Consider the following 16,023-nt stretch of genomic DNA (forward strand, 5'->3'; position numbering starts at 1 on the left):
AAAACACCATGATACAGGGCTGTACACTGAGCACCCTCATATTAATTGTAGGACCTATAGAACATTCTGCAGAAAGTCCCTGGAGGACACAGGATCAGGCCACTACAAATGGGATGATTCTGGTAATGGCAGCATCCCTAGAAGGCCATGAGGAGTAACTTTGAAGGCAAGGCAGCATTGTTCCTTTAGCAATCTATTTGTTTTTTCTTTTACAACTTTTAAGAAGAAATTACAAACAAAGTTTCATTAAAATTCATTTAAAGTTTCATTTTTCTGGCATCCTAATGAAAAGGATCAGAAAATGTGTGTGTGTGTTAATCTTGTTTAGTCCATGCTTGTGGACAGAAATGTAAATTCTTGATAAAATTGCTAATTGTTTAATCTCCATGATAACTATACCAGATGGAAATGAACCTTGCTATTGGGTTTCTAACTCCTGATTACACATTAAATAATATAGAGGAAATATTGTGCAGAGGAAATGTCTCCAATAACATTGGCTGCAACTAAGCATGACTGCTGAAATGTAGCAACACCTGTGCAATCACACACAGAGCAGTAAGAAGAAGAAAAGGAACAACACACCACATCACAGGAAATGACTTCTTCTGCATTATGCTATGTCATTCTTCAAACACTTTTTTGGCAGCAAAGTACTACTAAATGAAACTTTAAAATAAATCATGCAAATAAACTAACCAGTAAAGCTGGTTTTTAAAGATTAACTTTCCAAAATACGTCTTGCAGTATATCATAGTTTATTTCAAGAAACCAAGAATTTCTTAAATACTCAAGACGGAGGAATGACCTGATACCAGTCTTCAAATATGTTAAAGGCTGTTATAAGGAGGTTGGTGATCAACTGTTCTCCATGTCTGCAGCGAGGGAGAGTTAGGTTAGATATTAGGAAAATCTAACTTTAAGGGTAATTAATCTCTGGAATAGGCTTCCAAGGAAGGTTGTGGAATCCCCATCATTGGAGGTTTTTAAGAATAGCTTGGACATACGCCTCACAGGGATGGTCCAGGTTTACTTGGTTCTGCCTCAACTCAGGGGGCTAGACTTAATGATATTTCAAGGTCTCTTCTAGTCCTACATTTCTATGATTCTATCAAGCATGTAGTAAAATGTCCCAGATGAAGATATTATTTGTAAAATACTAACCCATTCTGCAATTTGGGAAAGTTATTCCTTTGTGGATAATTATTGTGCTTTTTTGGAGCCTGGAACTTCTGTCTTTGCTTTGGCATCTCAGAAGACAAAAATCTAAAGGACTGATCCTGCAAAATACTGAACACTTCACATAACCAGGACTCCCATGATAAGAAGTCAACTATAAATTATTACCTTTTCAGCAGCCAATCATCATCCAAGGTCCTCCCAGGATTTGTAAGTATGCTTGGGTTGTTCACCTCTGAGAATGTTTGGCTGGTTAGAATAGCTTTCCTCCTACCACTTTGGTAAAGGGAAGTCTTGGCTCACACCAATCTATTAGAATTCTTTGAGGGTATCAACAAGAATGTGGATAAGGGTGATCCAGTCAATACAGGTTACTTGGATTTTCAGAAAAATCTTTGCCAAGGTACCTAATGAAAAGCTCTAAACAAAGTAGTCATGGGATAATAGAGAAGGTCCTCTCATGGATCAGTAACTGGTTAAGAGATCAGAAACAAAGGGTAGGAATAAATGGTCTGTTTTTAAAATGGAGAGCAGAAAGAAAACAGGGTCCTCCAAGGATCTGTACTGGAACCTGTCCTGTTCAATATATTCATTAATTATCTGGAAAAGGGAGTGAACAGTGAAGTGGGAAAGTTTGCAGATAATCCAAAATTATTCAAGACAGTTAAGTCCAAAGCTGACTGTGAAGTTTCAGAGGGATTTCACAAAACTGGGTGACAGAGCAAGAAAAGGCAGATGAAATTCAACATGGATAAATGCAAAGTAATGCACACTGGAAAAAATAATATGTATATATTATGATGGGTTCTAAACTAGTTGTTACCATTCAAGAAAGAGATCTTGAAGTCATGAATAGTTCTCTGAAAACTTCAGCTCAATGCACAGCCGCAGTCAAAAAGGCGAACAATGTTAGGTACTATTAGGAAAGGGCTAGAAAATAAGAGAAAATATCAAAGCCACTATATAAATTCATGGGGCACCCACACCTTGAATACTGTGTCCAGTTCTGGTCACCCCATCTCTAAAAAAGATATAGTAGAACTGGATAAGGTTCAGAGAATAGCAACAAAGATGATCAAGGATATTGAATGGCTTTCCATATGAGGAGACAATGAAAAGTTTAGGGCTGTTCAGATTAGAAAAGAGATGATCAAGTGGGGATATGACAGAGGGAGACCTATAAAATCATGAATAGTTTGGAAGAAGTAAATAGAGATGTGTTATTTACCCTTTTCCACAATACAAAAGACAGGTGACACCTGATGAAATTAGTAGGCATCAAGTTTAATACATACAAGAAGAAATACTTTTTCACACAATGCACAATTTACCTGAGAATTTACCTCATTGTCATTGAACATTGTGATGGCCTGGGTTCAAAAAAAGAACTAGATAAGTTCATGGAGGATAGGTCTTTCAATGTCTGTTAGCCAAGATGGTCAGGGATATAACCCTATGCTCTAAACCTTTGACGGCAGAAGCCAGGAGGAGAAGATGGGTGGATCTCTCCAAAATTGCCCTGTTATCTACATTCCTCTGGAAGCTTTGTTACTGGCCATTGCCAGAGCGTAGATACTGGGTTAGATGGACCATTGCTCTGACTCAGTAGGGGAGTTCTTTTGTTCTTATGATATTTGTAAATCAGCAGATCCAGATAACTTGCATTCAAGAGTTTTAGCAGAGCTGGCTAAGGAGCTCGCTAGACTGTTGATGTTGATTTTCAATAAGTCTTGGAGCACTGGAGAAGATCCAGAAGACTGGAAGAAAGCTAAAGTCATGCCAATTTTTAAAAAGGGTAAATGGGATGATCTGGGTAATTATAGGTCTGTCAGCCTGACATTAATCTCAGGCAAGAAAATAGAGCAGTTGACATGGGACTTGATTAACAAAGAATTAAAGAAGGATAATGTAATTAATGCAAATCAACATGGGCTTATGGGCAACAGAGCCTGTCAAACTAACTTAATGTCTGTTTTTTTTAAAAATGAGATTACAAGTTTGGCTGACAACGGGAGTACAGCTGATGTGATATACTTTGACTTGGTACAGCATGATACTGACTAAAAACTAGAACAATATAAAAGTAACATGGAACACATTAAATGGATTAAAAGTTGGCTAACAGATAGGTCTCAAAACAGAATTGTAGATTGGGAATTATCAAGTGGATGTGTTTTGGAGGGTTCCGCAGAGATCAGTTCATGGCCCCATGCTGTTTAACATTTTTATTAATGACTTGGAAGAAAACAAAATCGACACTGATAAAGTTTGCAGATGACAGAAATGGTGAGAGTGGTAAATAAGGAAGAGGGCAGGTCACTGATTCAGAGTGTTCTGGATCTCTTGGTAAACTGGGAGCCAGAAAACAACATGCATTTTAATATGGCTAAACCCCCCATATAATCAAGGAAGCAAAGAATGTAGGCTATACTTTCAGGATGGGGAACTCTATCCTGGGAAACAGTGACTCTGAAAAGATTTGGGGGTCATGGTGGATAATCAGCTGACCATGAACTCTGAGTGTGACACAGTGGAAAAAGGGCTATTGCAATCCTGGAATGCATAAACAGGGGAATCTCAAATAAGAATAGAGAGGATATTTTACTTCTATACTTGGCACTGATGTGACTTTTGCTGGAATTGTGTGTCCATTTCTGGTGCCCACAATTTAAGAAGAATGTTGATAACTTTGAGAAGGTTCAGAGAAGAGCCATGAGAATTATTAAAGGCTTAGAAAACATGCCTTATAGTGATGGACTCAAAGAGCTCAATCTATTTAGCTTAACAAAGGGAAGGTTAAGGGGTGACTTGATTACAGTCTCTAAGTATCCACAGGGAGAACAAATATTTTCAAATGGGCACTCCGATCTGGCAGAGAAAGGTATAACATGATTCAATGGCTGGAAGTTGAAGTTAGACAAATTCAGATCAGAAATAAGGCATACATTTTTAACAGAGAGAGTAATTAACCATTGGAATAATTTCTCCATCACTGAATTTTTAAATCAAGATTTAATTTTCTTTAAATAAATGTTCTCTAGAAATTATTTTGGGGAAGTTTTAGTCCTTCTTTTATACAAGAGGTCAGACTAGAAAATCACAATGGTCTCTTCTGGCCTTAGAATCTATGTACCTATGATATTTTCCTAGTAAGATATAAAACCAGGACCTTTTAATTCTCTAGTTGCTCAGAATCATGCCTTCTCTCCCATGACCTTTCTCTGGCTTCCTTCCTTTGTGTACATCATTTTCAAGTGTTTTGCTTGGAGCCGAGGACAAACTTCAGTCTTTGCACATCTCTGCTCTCATTGCTTCCTAATTGTTTTCCTACTCTCCGTGTTGCTCTTAGTCTTCTGCATAACTACTTCCTATGCTGTCTTGTCTCAGGCCATACCGTAAAACAGCATTCTGTTTCTTCTGTGCCATACACCTTCACTTCCCTGGTCCACTTTCAAATTTACTTATTTTTTAAAAAAAACCAACCACCCCAAAAAACAAACCAAACAAACAAAAACCCTTTTCACCTCAGGTCTCCTTGCTGATCAAAATACAGGCTTCTTGTGCTTAACACTAACTCTGTATTGTATCAGTCTGATTAAGATTGCATGGTTGTGGGGCAAGAACTTTGTCTCGATTGTTGCGTACACATAGCACTCTATTAAATTAGAATACATAGCAATTAACACACTAGATTGGTGTTGGGTTTTACTTTGTTTCTCCCCAAATATTCTTTGCAATGACAGATGTTTAATTAAAGGCTGTTAAACAATTTAACTCCTCAGAAGAACACAAGGAAGAGCTATTAATGAAGTAAATATCTGTTTAATTTACAAACATCAGTAGTATTACTGATATCAGTCCAAATAAGACAAAGCACACTGCATTACACATGTACATCTAACTTTTTCTGTAAAAAAAAAAAATATAAAAAAAAATAAAATTGAAAAAACATCTGCATTTTTTACAGGGTATCCTGGGATTTACTGAAAGAAGAATACAACCCACTATGAATCATTACCAGTTCTACATTGTCATTTAGCAGCAACATAGTAACATGGGGAACATTAGGGCAATAAAGTAGTTTTATTATTTGGAAAAAGTCACAGTCCGTGATAGTACAGCCTTTTTTCTTTCTTTCTTTTTTTTAAAAAGGTAAAGAGGGTCCAGGAGGAATATTAATTTGTAAAGGGTCTACTTTCTAGTGTCATTTTCTACACACCATTTTATTTTCTGTAAGTACTGTATATATAGGGAAAATTCACTTCTATACATTTGCCATCTAGTGTAAAGACATTTTCTCTCATACGTTACAAGTTCTCAGGAGGTGTCCTGACTGTCTGCTGTACGTGAAAACTGCAGACTATTATCACTTTCCGTTTCAGACACCAAGTGGTGAGATGCTAACACAAAACAAAACCAAAAACAAAACAGAAAAAAACAGACCAAACACATTTACCCCAAGATGACATGCTATGTTAGTTCTATTGCAAAAAATCCTGATTTTTAAGTCTTTCTTTTTTTTTTTAAACAAAATACAAAAATATCAGGACAAATATAAATTAATATATATTAAAGCATTGAAAAACAGTAAAAGGGATGCCTAAAAAGGTTAAGTACAATGTACTTTGATACAATAAATATTTCTCAATGAAACCGAATACTGTATAGAGCTGTTTAGAACTCAGAGAAACAAAAATCCATATTATTACTAATTTATCCATCAATAATCTATTTTTATCATCCCCTTAACATTTATATTACAAAAAAATTAATACTGGAAAAGGGTAGATAAACACTTTTTGTATGCTTCTTTTGCTAACATGCTGATATAAAAGTACACATTGTCAGGAGATTTCATGATTCTCACATTTTAACCTCTCCCATCCACTAAACGGGCACCCCCTCTTCTGCAGATGCTTAATAATTATGCCACACAAAATGCATCACATACATTTGTTAAACCAATATAATATGATTCCCTTCACCCACAACTCTTCCCCATCTATAAGTAAGTAATTGGCATGGTCTGTCAACATAGTAAAATATAGTGATATGAAAGTGAAAAAACAAGCCTCATGTTCTGGTCAATTTTTCATCAATGAGCTGTAGGTTGAAAGTCATATGTGTATAATATCAGTTTATCTTCAGCATGTTATAAAGAAGAATCCATGTTAAAAGCAGTTACGTTTCCCATCACTGTTGCAATGTTAAAGGGTCTTTTTTTTTCTTCAAAGCTCCTCTCGGTTACGAAAAGTCTCAATTCAAGCACTTGAATCTTTTTGCAAATGAAGAAAAAGTCTTTATTCTCTTAATAAAAATAAGTCTGTTCTGTATTTTACAATATATTTCAAATATTTTCACTATGAAGCATTAATTAGTCCGACATGGTCAATAAGTATACAACATTTTCAAAAGACAAGTGTGACAGGGACACATTTAGGAGGGGCACTTTGTACAGCCACACTTCACCACCTTCTCAACCTCGTCCACAAATGAGGACCCATCAGTGCATTCAAAAGAATATTTCCGTCTCTTGCTCCTTAGTGGTCCACAGCACTGCCCACTTGAACATCCTCCTTTACATTCTAGTCTTGATACCTTCTTGGTCGTCTGGCACGCGGCATACCCTTGCTGCTTTTGGTAGTAATCTCTGATTCGTTCCCCTCGACAAGAGATTTCTGTGAAAAACAAAAACCAAAACCATAATAATGTATGATTTAAAGATGCAAGTCACAGAATGGTTTATAATACACAGTTTAGCTAAGAAGATGTCATGCTTCTAAATACAATTGCTATTTTAGAGTTTGACTTTCATTATAGATTAGAAACTAATGATTTCACTTGCGTTATTTTCTTAATGCTGAATTTTACCTTCTTTGTGCCCTCTATTTTCAGTAACATTTATACTGTGTATATATAAACCATAAATAAAATATTAGTACAATTACAAGAAAATTGGAAGATAAAATCTTTATTACACAAATACACATCTTTTGTTCTTACATTGCTTGCAGCTTGTTCTGTTTAGCACAGGGAAATGTTTCATAGAGCATGCAATTTAATTTATTAGCTCTGGAGTCTAATATTATTCAGTCTATTATTTAATACAGGCTATACACATTCCACTAACTTCATAAATTACTGAGGTATAAAACCATCTAAAAATGTGACATCTGTTAAAAGTTCTACCAGTCTATTCTAGTCACATTGATGCACAATACAAAATAAATAAATGCCAGCTGGGGTAAGAGAAAAAAGGGGGGTAGAAAGGAAGTGCTTTGACAGACAAAGGAAAAAAGAAAAAAGGTAGGGGAGAAAGTGATCCTGTTTTTATCCATCTCACCTGCATAATTCGCTGTGATATATCAGTTGAAGCTGAGAGGTCAAAAGTAGAGTTTGTGATAAAACTAGGAGCAGAATCATTGGATTTGGCTTCTCAGTTGCAGAAGACAGAGAAACAATAAATACAGAAAGATACAGCAGGTAAAAAGTAATAGTTATATATAGCAAAAATGTGCTTCTCAATCAAAGCAAAAAGAGAAATGTTTTCACAGCAAAACATGATGAAAAATGGGAAAATTTGTAAGAGTTTTCTCTCACTGAGACAAGCCCTTTACGATGTATTTAAAAAAAAAGCAACACAAATGTGTATTGTGAAAAAAAATTGGCAATGTTTTGATTGTTCATGTTCTAACACCAAATAATGATAGCATGCTGAATTATTTACCTTTATCACAGCTATCCCCAGTGTATCCGCTGCTGCATTCGCAATATGGTTTCCCAAGGCCGGAAAGCCTGCATTTTCCATGTTTACACCTGATGGACTGGCAGGGGTTAAACAACTCTTCCTCTTCATCACAGAGGACTCCCCCATGTCCCTGCAGGCATTTACAACTGTATGAAAATGCATTGATTGGCAAGCAGGTACCATGTACACATCTACAGGGGAAACAAGCCCAAGAGAATAAAAAGAAATTATTCATCAAAGTTTAGGCCGAGCAACATTAACTACAAATACTTTGGATTGTACTCAAAAAGCAATTGCTTAGAGACTTTTTTTTTAAATGCACTTTTTCAGTGGGAAGCAATTAAGTGGTTTATACAGTTTTTTTTTTTTTTATAATTGGTATGAAAATTTACAGAGAATACGCTGCAGTATAGGGTCCTATTCTGTTATTGCCAGAAAACAGCCACTGTAGATGTGTTATGGAAGTCTTGTACAGGTCACAATTAAATAAATCCAGCATTCCTCATGCACCCACACATTTAATGAGAGTTGGGCGTGCAAAGAATGCAAGATCTGACCCCAAATGAACAAACTCCTTAGAATTAAACTTGAATAGTGAAAAGAAAATGTTACTTACCTGTAATTTTCCTCCTTGAAAGTATCATTTCACAAGATTCTCATGCCTGAGGTTTTGGGCTCCCAGCACAACACAGGACAATATCTCCCTAGCTCAAAGCTTTTTGGCCCTCTAAAGGCATGGCAGCCTGGTGGCTGTGCACAATGCCTGCCTCCCTCCCAAAGCCAGTGATCATTCACCACTTACTATTATTCCTTCTGGTTACATAACCTTTCAGCCAGTTCCTGATTGCATGAGAAGCCAGTGATGCTTTTTCCACTGGGCTCTCAACATCCACTGAGATTGCATCTTACAAAGACATGACACAGGTACTATGATTACTGTTTTGGCCATGAGACCCGACATTTGTAACATGGTTAAACTGTCCCCTCCTGGATCTCATAAACCCCTTCCAATGTACTGCATCCTGTCCTGGGGCTTAAAGACTGCCTTGAGCTGCATCTAGCAGGTTGCCAGGTACATTGCTGGAGCACAGAGCCAATCACATTCCTCTAAAAGAAGTATGCTGTTTCCCAGAAGGATAATTTTTAATTTTATTTCATCTAACACAGACTGAAATCCAGGGGGAATTAATTCTTTTTAAGAATCAGGAATTATCTGATTGCCACCTCTTGACTTGATGGCACAGGGTCAATGGCTTTCTTCCGAGGAAGAATTTTATTTCCTGTAACATTCTTCTTGATACACTAGTTTCCTGGACATATATTTGTTTCTTGGGGAACAATCTGAGTGAAGATTCCTGGATGGAGATCAAACCAATCTCAACAGCCCAACTCAGAATCACTCTGATGTTTCTCCTTCCTGTCTCCAGCCTCATCACTATTTGGAAACCAAATTATGCTCATCTCCACATTGTACCTTTGGTCCCACATGAGTGATTCAGCATGGTGTGCTTACAGGCATGGTAGGAAAGTCAATGCTGCTGGATAAGTCATTGACACCACTTGTACCATGCTGAGCCTGCTTTCTGCAATCCACTGCAGGCTATGCTGAAATGAACTGCATATAGCACAGCTCTCTGCCTGTATTCAACCCTGAAAGTTTCAACACCAGTACAAACAAGACTCCCAGGGTGCCAAGACCTCTGACCTGCCTCAGCACTGGGCCTGCTGCTTGTTATTCCTGAACTTGTATGATTGGAGCCAGGGCCGGCCCACAACATTTTGGCACCTGAGGTGGGGAGCTCGAATGACGCCCCCCATGTCCCCTCGCTTGGACCAAAACTTTGAAAGGTCTCAATTCTGCCTTCTTCCTGTTTTACTCCTCTCATGGTACTCCTCTGCTACCTACCCCAATAAAGAAGAACTAATAACTTAAAATGCCTTGTTCAAAAATTTTAAGTAACACTTAACTTTCAAACGCCTGAACAGCAAATGTAACTTTTCTTGTCTCCATCGTAAACACTGGCATTTTTATCTGTTTGAATAATCAAAGTGGTGCTTTCCATGCCTTCTTGGTTGCAAAGATTTGAACTGCTTTCTGAAGGTCCACAGTCTGGGCCAGCTCATGCTCTATTGAGATGGTTGCAAGGCCGACCGGCCTCTCCTGTGTCACTGTGGAGCACAGATGTGTTTTTATTAACTTCAGCTTGGAGAAGCTGCATTCTCCACTGGCAACTGTTACAGGAAGTGTTAGAAGTATGCGCAGAGCAACAAAAGCATTTGGACAGAGGGTGGTCATCTTATTTGTGCACATATATTCCAGAACAGCCTTTGGAGTTGATCCTGTTGAAATGTATCTTGAAAGGGCTTTCAGTTCATCACCTAAATCACTTACATCAATATCACGCATGTCGTCATGTGTCAACACTGTCTCTAGTAACCTGCATTGCTGGTGTAGGTCTTCTTCAGGTATAGTGAGGAATGTTGGAATATCATACAACATCCCAAATATACTGCTGTGTTCCTTGAGCTGCATGAAATGTTCAACTGACTGTATTGCACAATTTAGCATGTGGTTAAATAATTCAACTTTGAATTGTTGGTTGGGGTCTCTTATGGGATTATCCCATGCCACATAATCAAAATGTCTTCTTCTTCGGTGACTCTGGTATTCTTGAATGGGTGGGAAAATAGCTTCAGTGGGAAGTTCCTCTGCCCACTTCTGTGCACTCTTCAGAATGTTTTGAAATCCCTCATCTGACCGGTAAAACTGTAGGTATGACTTTGCTTTGTCTAGTTGTTCCATTGCTCCAGATATATTAAAGTCAACACCTTGAAGTCTCTTGCTTACACCATTTATTTCAAACAGTATGTCATGCCACAACACTAAGCCACACAGAAATCTGAAGTTATGTATGTTTCTGGTGATTCCATTTCCCGCTGCCACTGTTCTCCCATGAACAGTTCCTCTCATAGCATTATAATGGCAACTATGGCATCATCTATCTTTCCAATTTGGTGTTTGATAGGCTTTATCACCTCCACTCGACTTTTCCATCGTGTGACACTCAGTGGTTTCAGTGTCAGAGAGGATGTTCCCAGATGTTGCTTCAAAATTTGCCATCAGTGAGTTGATGCACAGAAAAATACACAGATGTTTTGAATTACACTACAAAATTCAGCAGCCTCACTAGAAGCTGATGCTGCATCACTGACCACCAAGTTCAATGAATGAGAACTGCATGGGACAAAAAAAGCTTGAGGGCTTAACTCTCGTATCCGTGTCTGCACTCCTCCGTTCTTTCCTCTCATGTTGGCAGCATTATCGTAGCCCTGACCTCTCATGTCAGCTATTGCAATTCCCATATCTTCCAGCTTTTTAAGAAGCACGTTTGTCATACCATCCTGTAGTATCATCAATGTCAATACATTCTAGAAAATGCTCTTTGACAGTCACCATTGCAGGGACATTTTCACTAGGTTCTTTTGTTGTTACAAAATGCACCATTAAAGTCATTTGTTCCATATGGCTGATGTCAGGTGTGCAGTGCAGAATAACAGAGTAATATCTTGCTGACTTCAGATCTGCCACAATCTTCTGTTTGACTTTTGTTGCCAGTAACTGTATGATCTCATTTTGAATTGTTTTTCCAAGGTAGCGGTGTGTGTACATTTCTTGGCTGGTGACTCTTCTTTGATGCTCCTGGAGTACAGTCATCAGCTCCACAATTTTAAGGAAGTTTCCATTGTTTCCATTGTAAGGAAGTTTCCACAGCTGATCTGAAGTACCACGCAGTGCTAGGTTTTGGGTAGCAAGCATTCTCACAATGGCAATGAGCCTTTTCAGAACATTTTGCCAGTAAAGAGACTCTGATGCAATCTTCTCTTGATGCTGATCATCTATGGTGGCCTTTAACCTTATTCTCATCTCAAGCTCTTTCCACCTATGGACTGCTCTCTGGTGATTTGCTGCCTTCTCATGACATGCCAGATTTTTCCAGTCCTTTGTTCCTGTAGAACCCAATGTGGCTGGAACATTAGACTGGAAGAGTTTGCAACAAAAACAGTATGCGGCATTCTGGGTTTTTGAGTACATAAGCCATGGCCTCTCCACTTTGTCACCATTGGGGATTTCACACCAGTAATGTATTGGATGAAAACTTCTATTTTCATTGTCTTTGGGGAACATGAAGTTTTTCATTTGCTGTGGCCCATGCAGTACAAGGAAGTTCTCAGGCCACTGCTCAAGTGGGTCCACAATCCTGGATTATGTAGACGTAAGGAACTAAACTCAGCAGCAGCTGTTTCTTGCGCCTCCACCACACTCTTCTCTGATCTACACTTTTCTTCAGGAATGTGCATGGTTACATCCATTTGAGATGGAGATATGGATGCTGCAGTAGCTGCCAGCTCACCTGCACTCTAACTGGAAGATCAGGCATCTCCTCACCAGTCACATCCTCACTGGGGCCGGAAGGCTCACCATGAACATTTGTGTCTATGTATCTCAGGAGAACTTCTTCCTGCTAAGATAGAAAAGCTTCCTTTGCTTTCTTTCTTTTTCTGAACGCTACCCCAGAGGAGCGTTTTCTTCTTTCACTCATGGCTGCTGTTCTGTGCCAGCTATAGTGGTTCTCAACACTCAGTTGAAGGGGACAAATAAGCAGGCCGGTAGCAGGGCCTGAGTAAGGGAAGATATCAGCGTCTTAAGGGCCTAACTGGCTCCTTCAGTTTACTGCCTGTTCTCCTCAAGTGGGTTCATGGAAGCTCCCTGAGAAGCTGGTGTTAATGAGTCCAGGCTCCTGGGGGTTCTAGAGAGGTACATAAGAGGCTCCTCCTCCTCCTGCCTCTCCCTGCAGCTCCTGCTGCTTTCTGTTATTCCCTCTCACCGTTTCTCCTGCCTGCCTGTTATGTCTCTTGTGCCCTCCTTCCTCCAGGACAGCACTCCACCATCTCTGTGCATCTAGAGCAGAGAGGATACATATGCACCAGCAGCAAGCACAATTTTCTACACTCTGGGTCCTAGTGGCGCCCCCCCAACAGTCTGGCACCTGAGGCGGCCGCCTCAGTTTGCCTCATGGTAAGGCCAGCCCTGATTGGAGCATTTCAGTCCCCTAGCCTCAGGTCATTTCCAAATGCTGCATGTGTTTGGAGTGTGATATCCAGAAGTTTCCAGGCTGAGCACAGGGTCCAGGGTTTCAGCAGTGTCCCAAGGCTGCTGGCTCTCATGTGGCACTCTCTGCATTTAGTCCTCTGGTTGAAACAACTCATTATCCAAGGAACAGCCAGAGCTTAGTACATCCAATCTGTGATGTTGTGCTGAGGGTGTCAAAGGCCTGATATGCTCTGAAGAGGTTATGTTTGACGACAATACAAATTGCATCAAGCCAACTAGTAATGAGGATGTGCTAGATTTAGAAGGTAGTTGGATCTGTGCCAATGCCAAGTCTTGAATTCAACAGATCCTTTGAAGAACTCCAGGCCAAACTGGAGTAAAAGAAACATCAAGTCAAGTGCAGTGTTTTGGTCCTTATCTTCAAGGTGCTCAATGGCCAGGACCCAACATATCTAAAATACTGCCAAAAGCTCCAGAATGAGCACACTGGTGAAAAACTCTATTTTTCAGGCACGATGGAACTTTCTACCATAAGAGTAAAGATCATCTGGGAAGGAGTCAGACTTTCTTTGGGGCTGGCCAGAGACTTTACAATGAACTATCACAGGAACTAAGGACCATCACCATCTTCGATTCCAAATGCAAGGTGAACGTCTTCAGCCTAGCCTTCTCCAGGATGAACACACAGAGAAGCGTACATTCAAAGAACAGGACATAAAAGTACATGAAAACTTAAAAAACAAAACAGAACACTATGTAGGTTGTCCCCGTGGGGACACAATGAAAGAAAGAGCAAACCACTCATGACAGATTTTAGTCATGTCACTTAATGCACTACCAGAAGGTGCTGAGACATTCCAGTGACGAAAATGGTAATAGAAACCCATATAGAACAGAACAGAATTCTTTCAGAGGTGCCTCTAATAGGATCTTTAGTGCTCCCCACACAAAATTTGATGGATGACATTTCCATGTTATATTTGACTTCCAAAGCACAAAATGCAGCAGACTTGCTCATTTGTGATCGACATTTGGCAGCTGCATCTGCTTCTGGAAGCCACTGTGTCTTCCTTTCTTTCTCCTCCTAAGTTGCAAAGAAAACGGTTATCCTGGAAAAGAAACCCCGTGAATAAAAAACCAGGAACTTGGTACTACACTAAGTGCTGAAATGCTTCAAAACTGGTGTGGCTTTGGGAGTAGAGTTATAAACTTCAGAGTACTGAAACATTCTGAAGCCAGCGCAAACAAACTGTGCTGAAATAATTGAGCCAAAACCTCAAAGTTGTCAATAGTATCAACCCAGAATATGCCAAAAAGGACACTTAAAATCACTCTGCCCAGGACCTGAAAAACAACAACTCAACCGAATCTGAGCAAAACACAAAGTTAATCCACTGGACATCAAAGGAACATGGTGGTTTTAGGTCATGTAGGCTGGATTATTGAAAAACAAGCAGACAAGAAAAACAAATAAGCCCCATGTTTTGGAGCTAATTGCAACAATGAGAGATCAATGATAACAGTTCCAAAAGTCCAACTGCAGCTCTCACAGGGAGTTGCTAGCTGAATTATGGTCAAGCAAGTTGTACGGGGAGAGGTAACAGCAAATTGTGATACACAAAATCATACACTATCAGGATTGGAAGAGACCTCAGGAGGTCATCTCGTCCAACCCCACCCTGCTCAAAGTAGGGCCAATCCTCAATTTTTGCCCCAGAACCCTAAATGGCCCCTGCAAGGATTGAACTCGCAATCCTGGGTTAGCAGACCAATTCTCAAACCACTGAGCTATCCCTCCCCTGCATGACCAGTAGGTGATTAAAAAGCTTTGTGTTAGTGGAGTCCCTGACCTGGCTTGTGCTGGGTGCCCATGACCCAACAATGAGAACCTTGTGAGAATGCAATCTATATCAATGCATCTATCTAGAAAAATATTCAACAGGAATATGCAGTTAAAATGTTTTAGCCAAAATATATTAAAACAACATTACAACACAGGAGTTACTAACATCACTGATTATGGACTTAACACAGAAGCTAGCCTGTGCATTGGGAAAAATATCTACCAGCTGAGTCATGTGACAATATGGAAGTATTAAAAATAGCTATGATTAGTGTATTTACTCCTTGCTGTAAACTGTTTATAAAATGAAATACATTTTTCTGAAATACTCTAACAAAATTATGAATACAGAAATGGATGTGTTTTCATTTGTAAAGCCCCCTGATTATTTCTTATGCCAATCCTCATGTCTTATGTGGATAGTCATATTCACACCAATGTAGTTCACACTGTAGAAGCTGTGCACAAGTACCTAGGTACCATCTATTATGGCCTTTGGTGGGGCTTAAGAAGTAGAGGTACAGAAACTTTGTCACACCATCTGCACTGGGAAGTTTCACTCATTAAGAATATTTTTAAAAAAATGAATTGGCATACCCAGGCTATTCCACAAATACTACAGAATGCTGTCACATAATGTAGCAGCTGAAGTTTCTGAGTACTCTTCAAGTTCAACCAGCAAAAGACTACACTGCTGTGATCCAACCTCGGAGTAACTTTTAATTCTACATGTACAGTATATTTGTATCTTGCTGAAAAAATTTGAACTTTAAATTGAATGTACATAACAGGACAGTCATATTAATATTAGAACATTAAATTATATCTCTGTCTTGAGGAAGGACATACTTATTTCCAAGACAAGGGTCATTGGTTTGCTGATCACACAGAGGTCCAGTCCATCCTCCTTCACACTCACAGGTAAAGCCTGACTGGCTCGTAGCATGGCAGGTTCCATGCACACACACTTTCTTGTGACAGGGCTCACAACCGGGAAGAATTCCCACTTGCAGTGGCACATTTCTAAAGTCCTGCAGTTCACTGTTGATGTACAGATTACGGATGCAGCCATGGAAGCTGGTGCCATTCTGGCCTGGGGACTGGCGTAGTGATGCAACATTGTTTTTCACAGGCATGCCT

General features: G+C 39.3%; 1 protein-coding gene across 1 annotated transcript in view; it reads right to left on the reverse strand.

Annotated features, from left to right (window-relative positions):
* Positions 1–6,615: 6,615 nt before the first annotated feature.
* Positions 6,616–16,023, reverse strand: part of SLIT2 (slit guidance ligand 2) — a 419,527-nt gene continuing 410,119 nt past the window's right edge. The window contains exons 36-38 of the mRNA XM_077814620.1: positions 15,733–16,021; positions 7,907–8,118; positions 6,616–6,857 (exon numbers count right to left, since the gene is read on the reverse strand). Coding sequence (XP_077670746.1) covers positions 6,616–6,857; positions 7,907–8,118; positions 15,733–16,021 — 743 coding nt within the window. The remainder of the gene's footprint in view (positions 6,858–7,906; positions 8,119–15,732; positions 16,022–16,023) is intronic.

This window comes from Eretmochelys imbricata, chromosome 4 (assembly GCF_965152235.1).
Source record: "Eretmochelys imbricata isolate rEreImb1 chromosome 4, rEreImb1.hap1, whole genome shotgun sequence".
In the NCBI taxonomy this organism is placed as follows: Eukaryota; Metazoa; Chordata; order Testudines; family Cheloniidae; genus Eretmochelys; species Eretmochelys imbricata.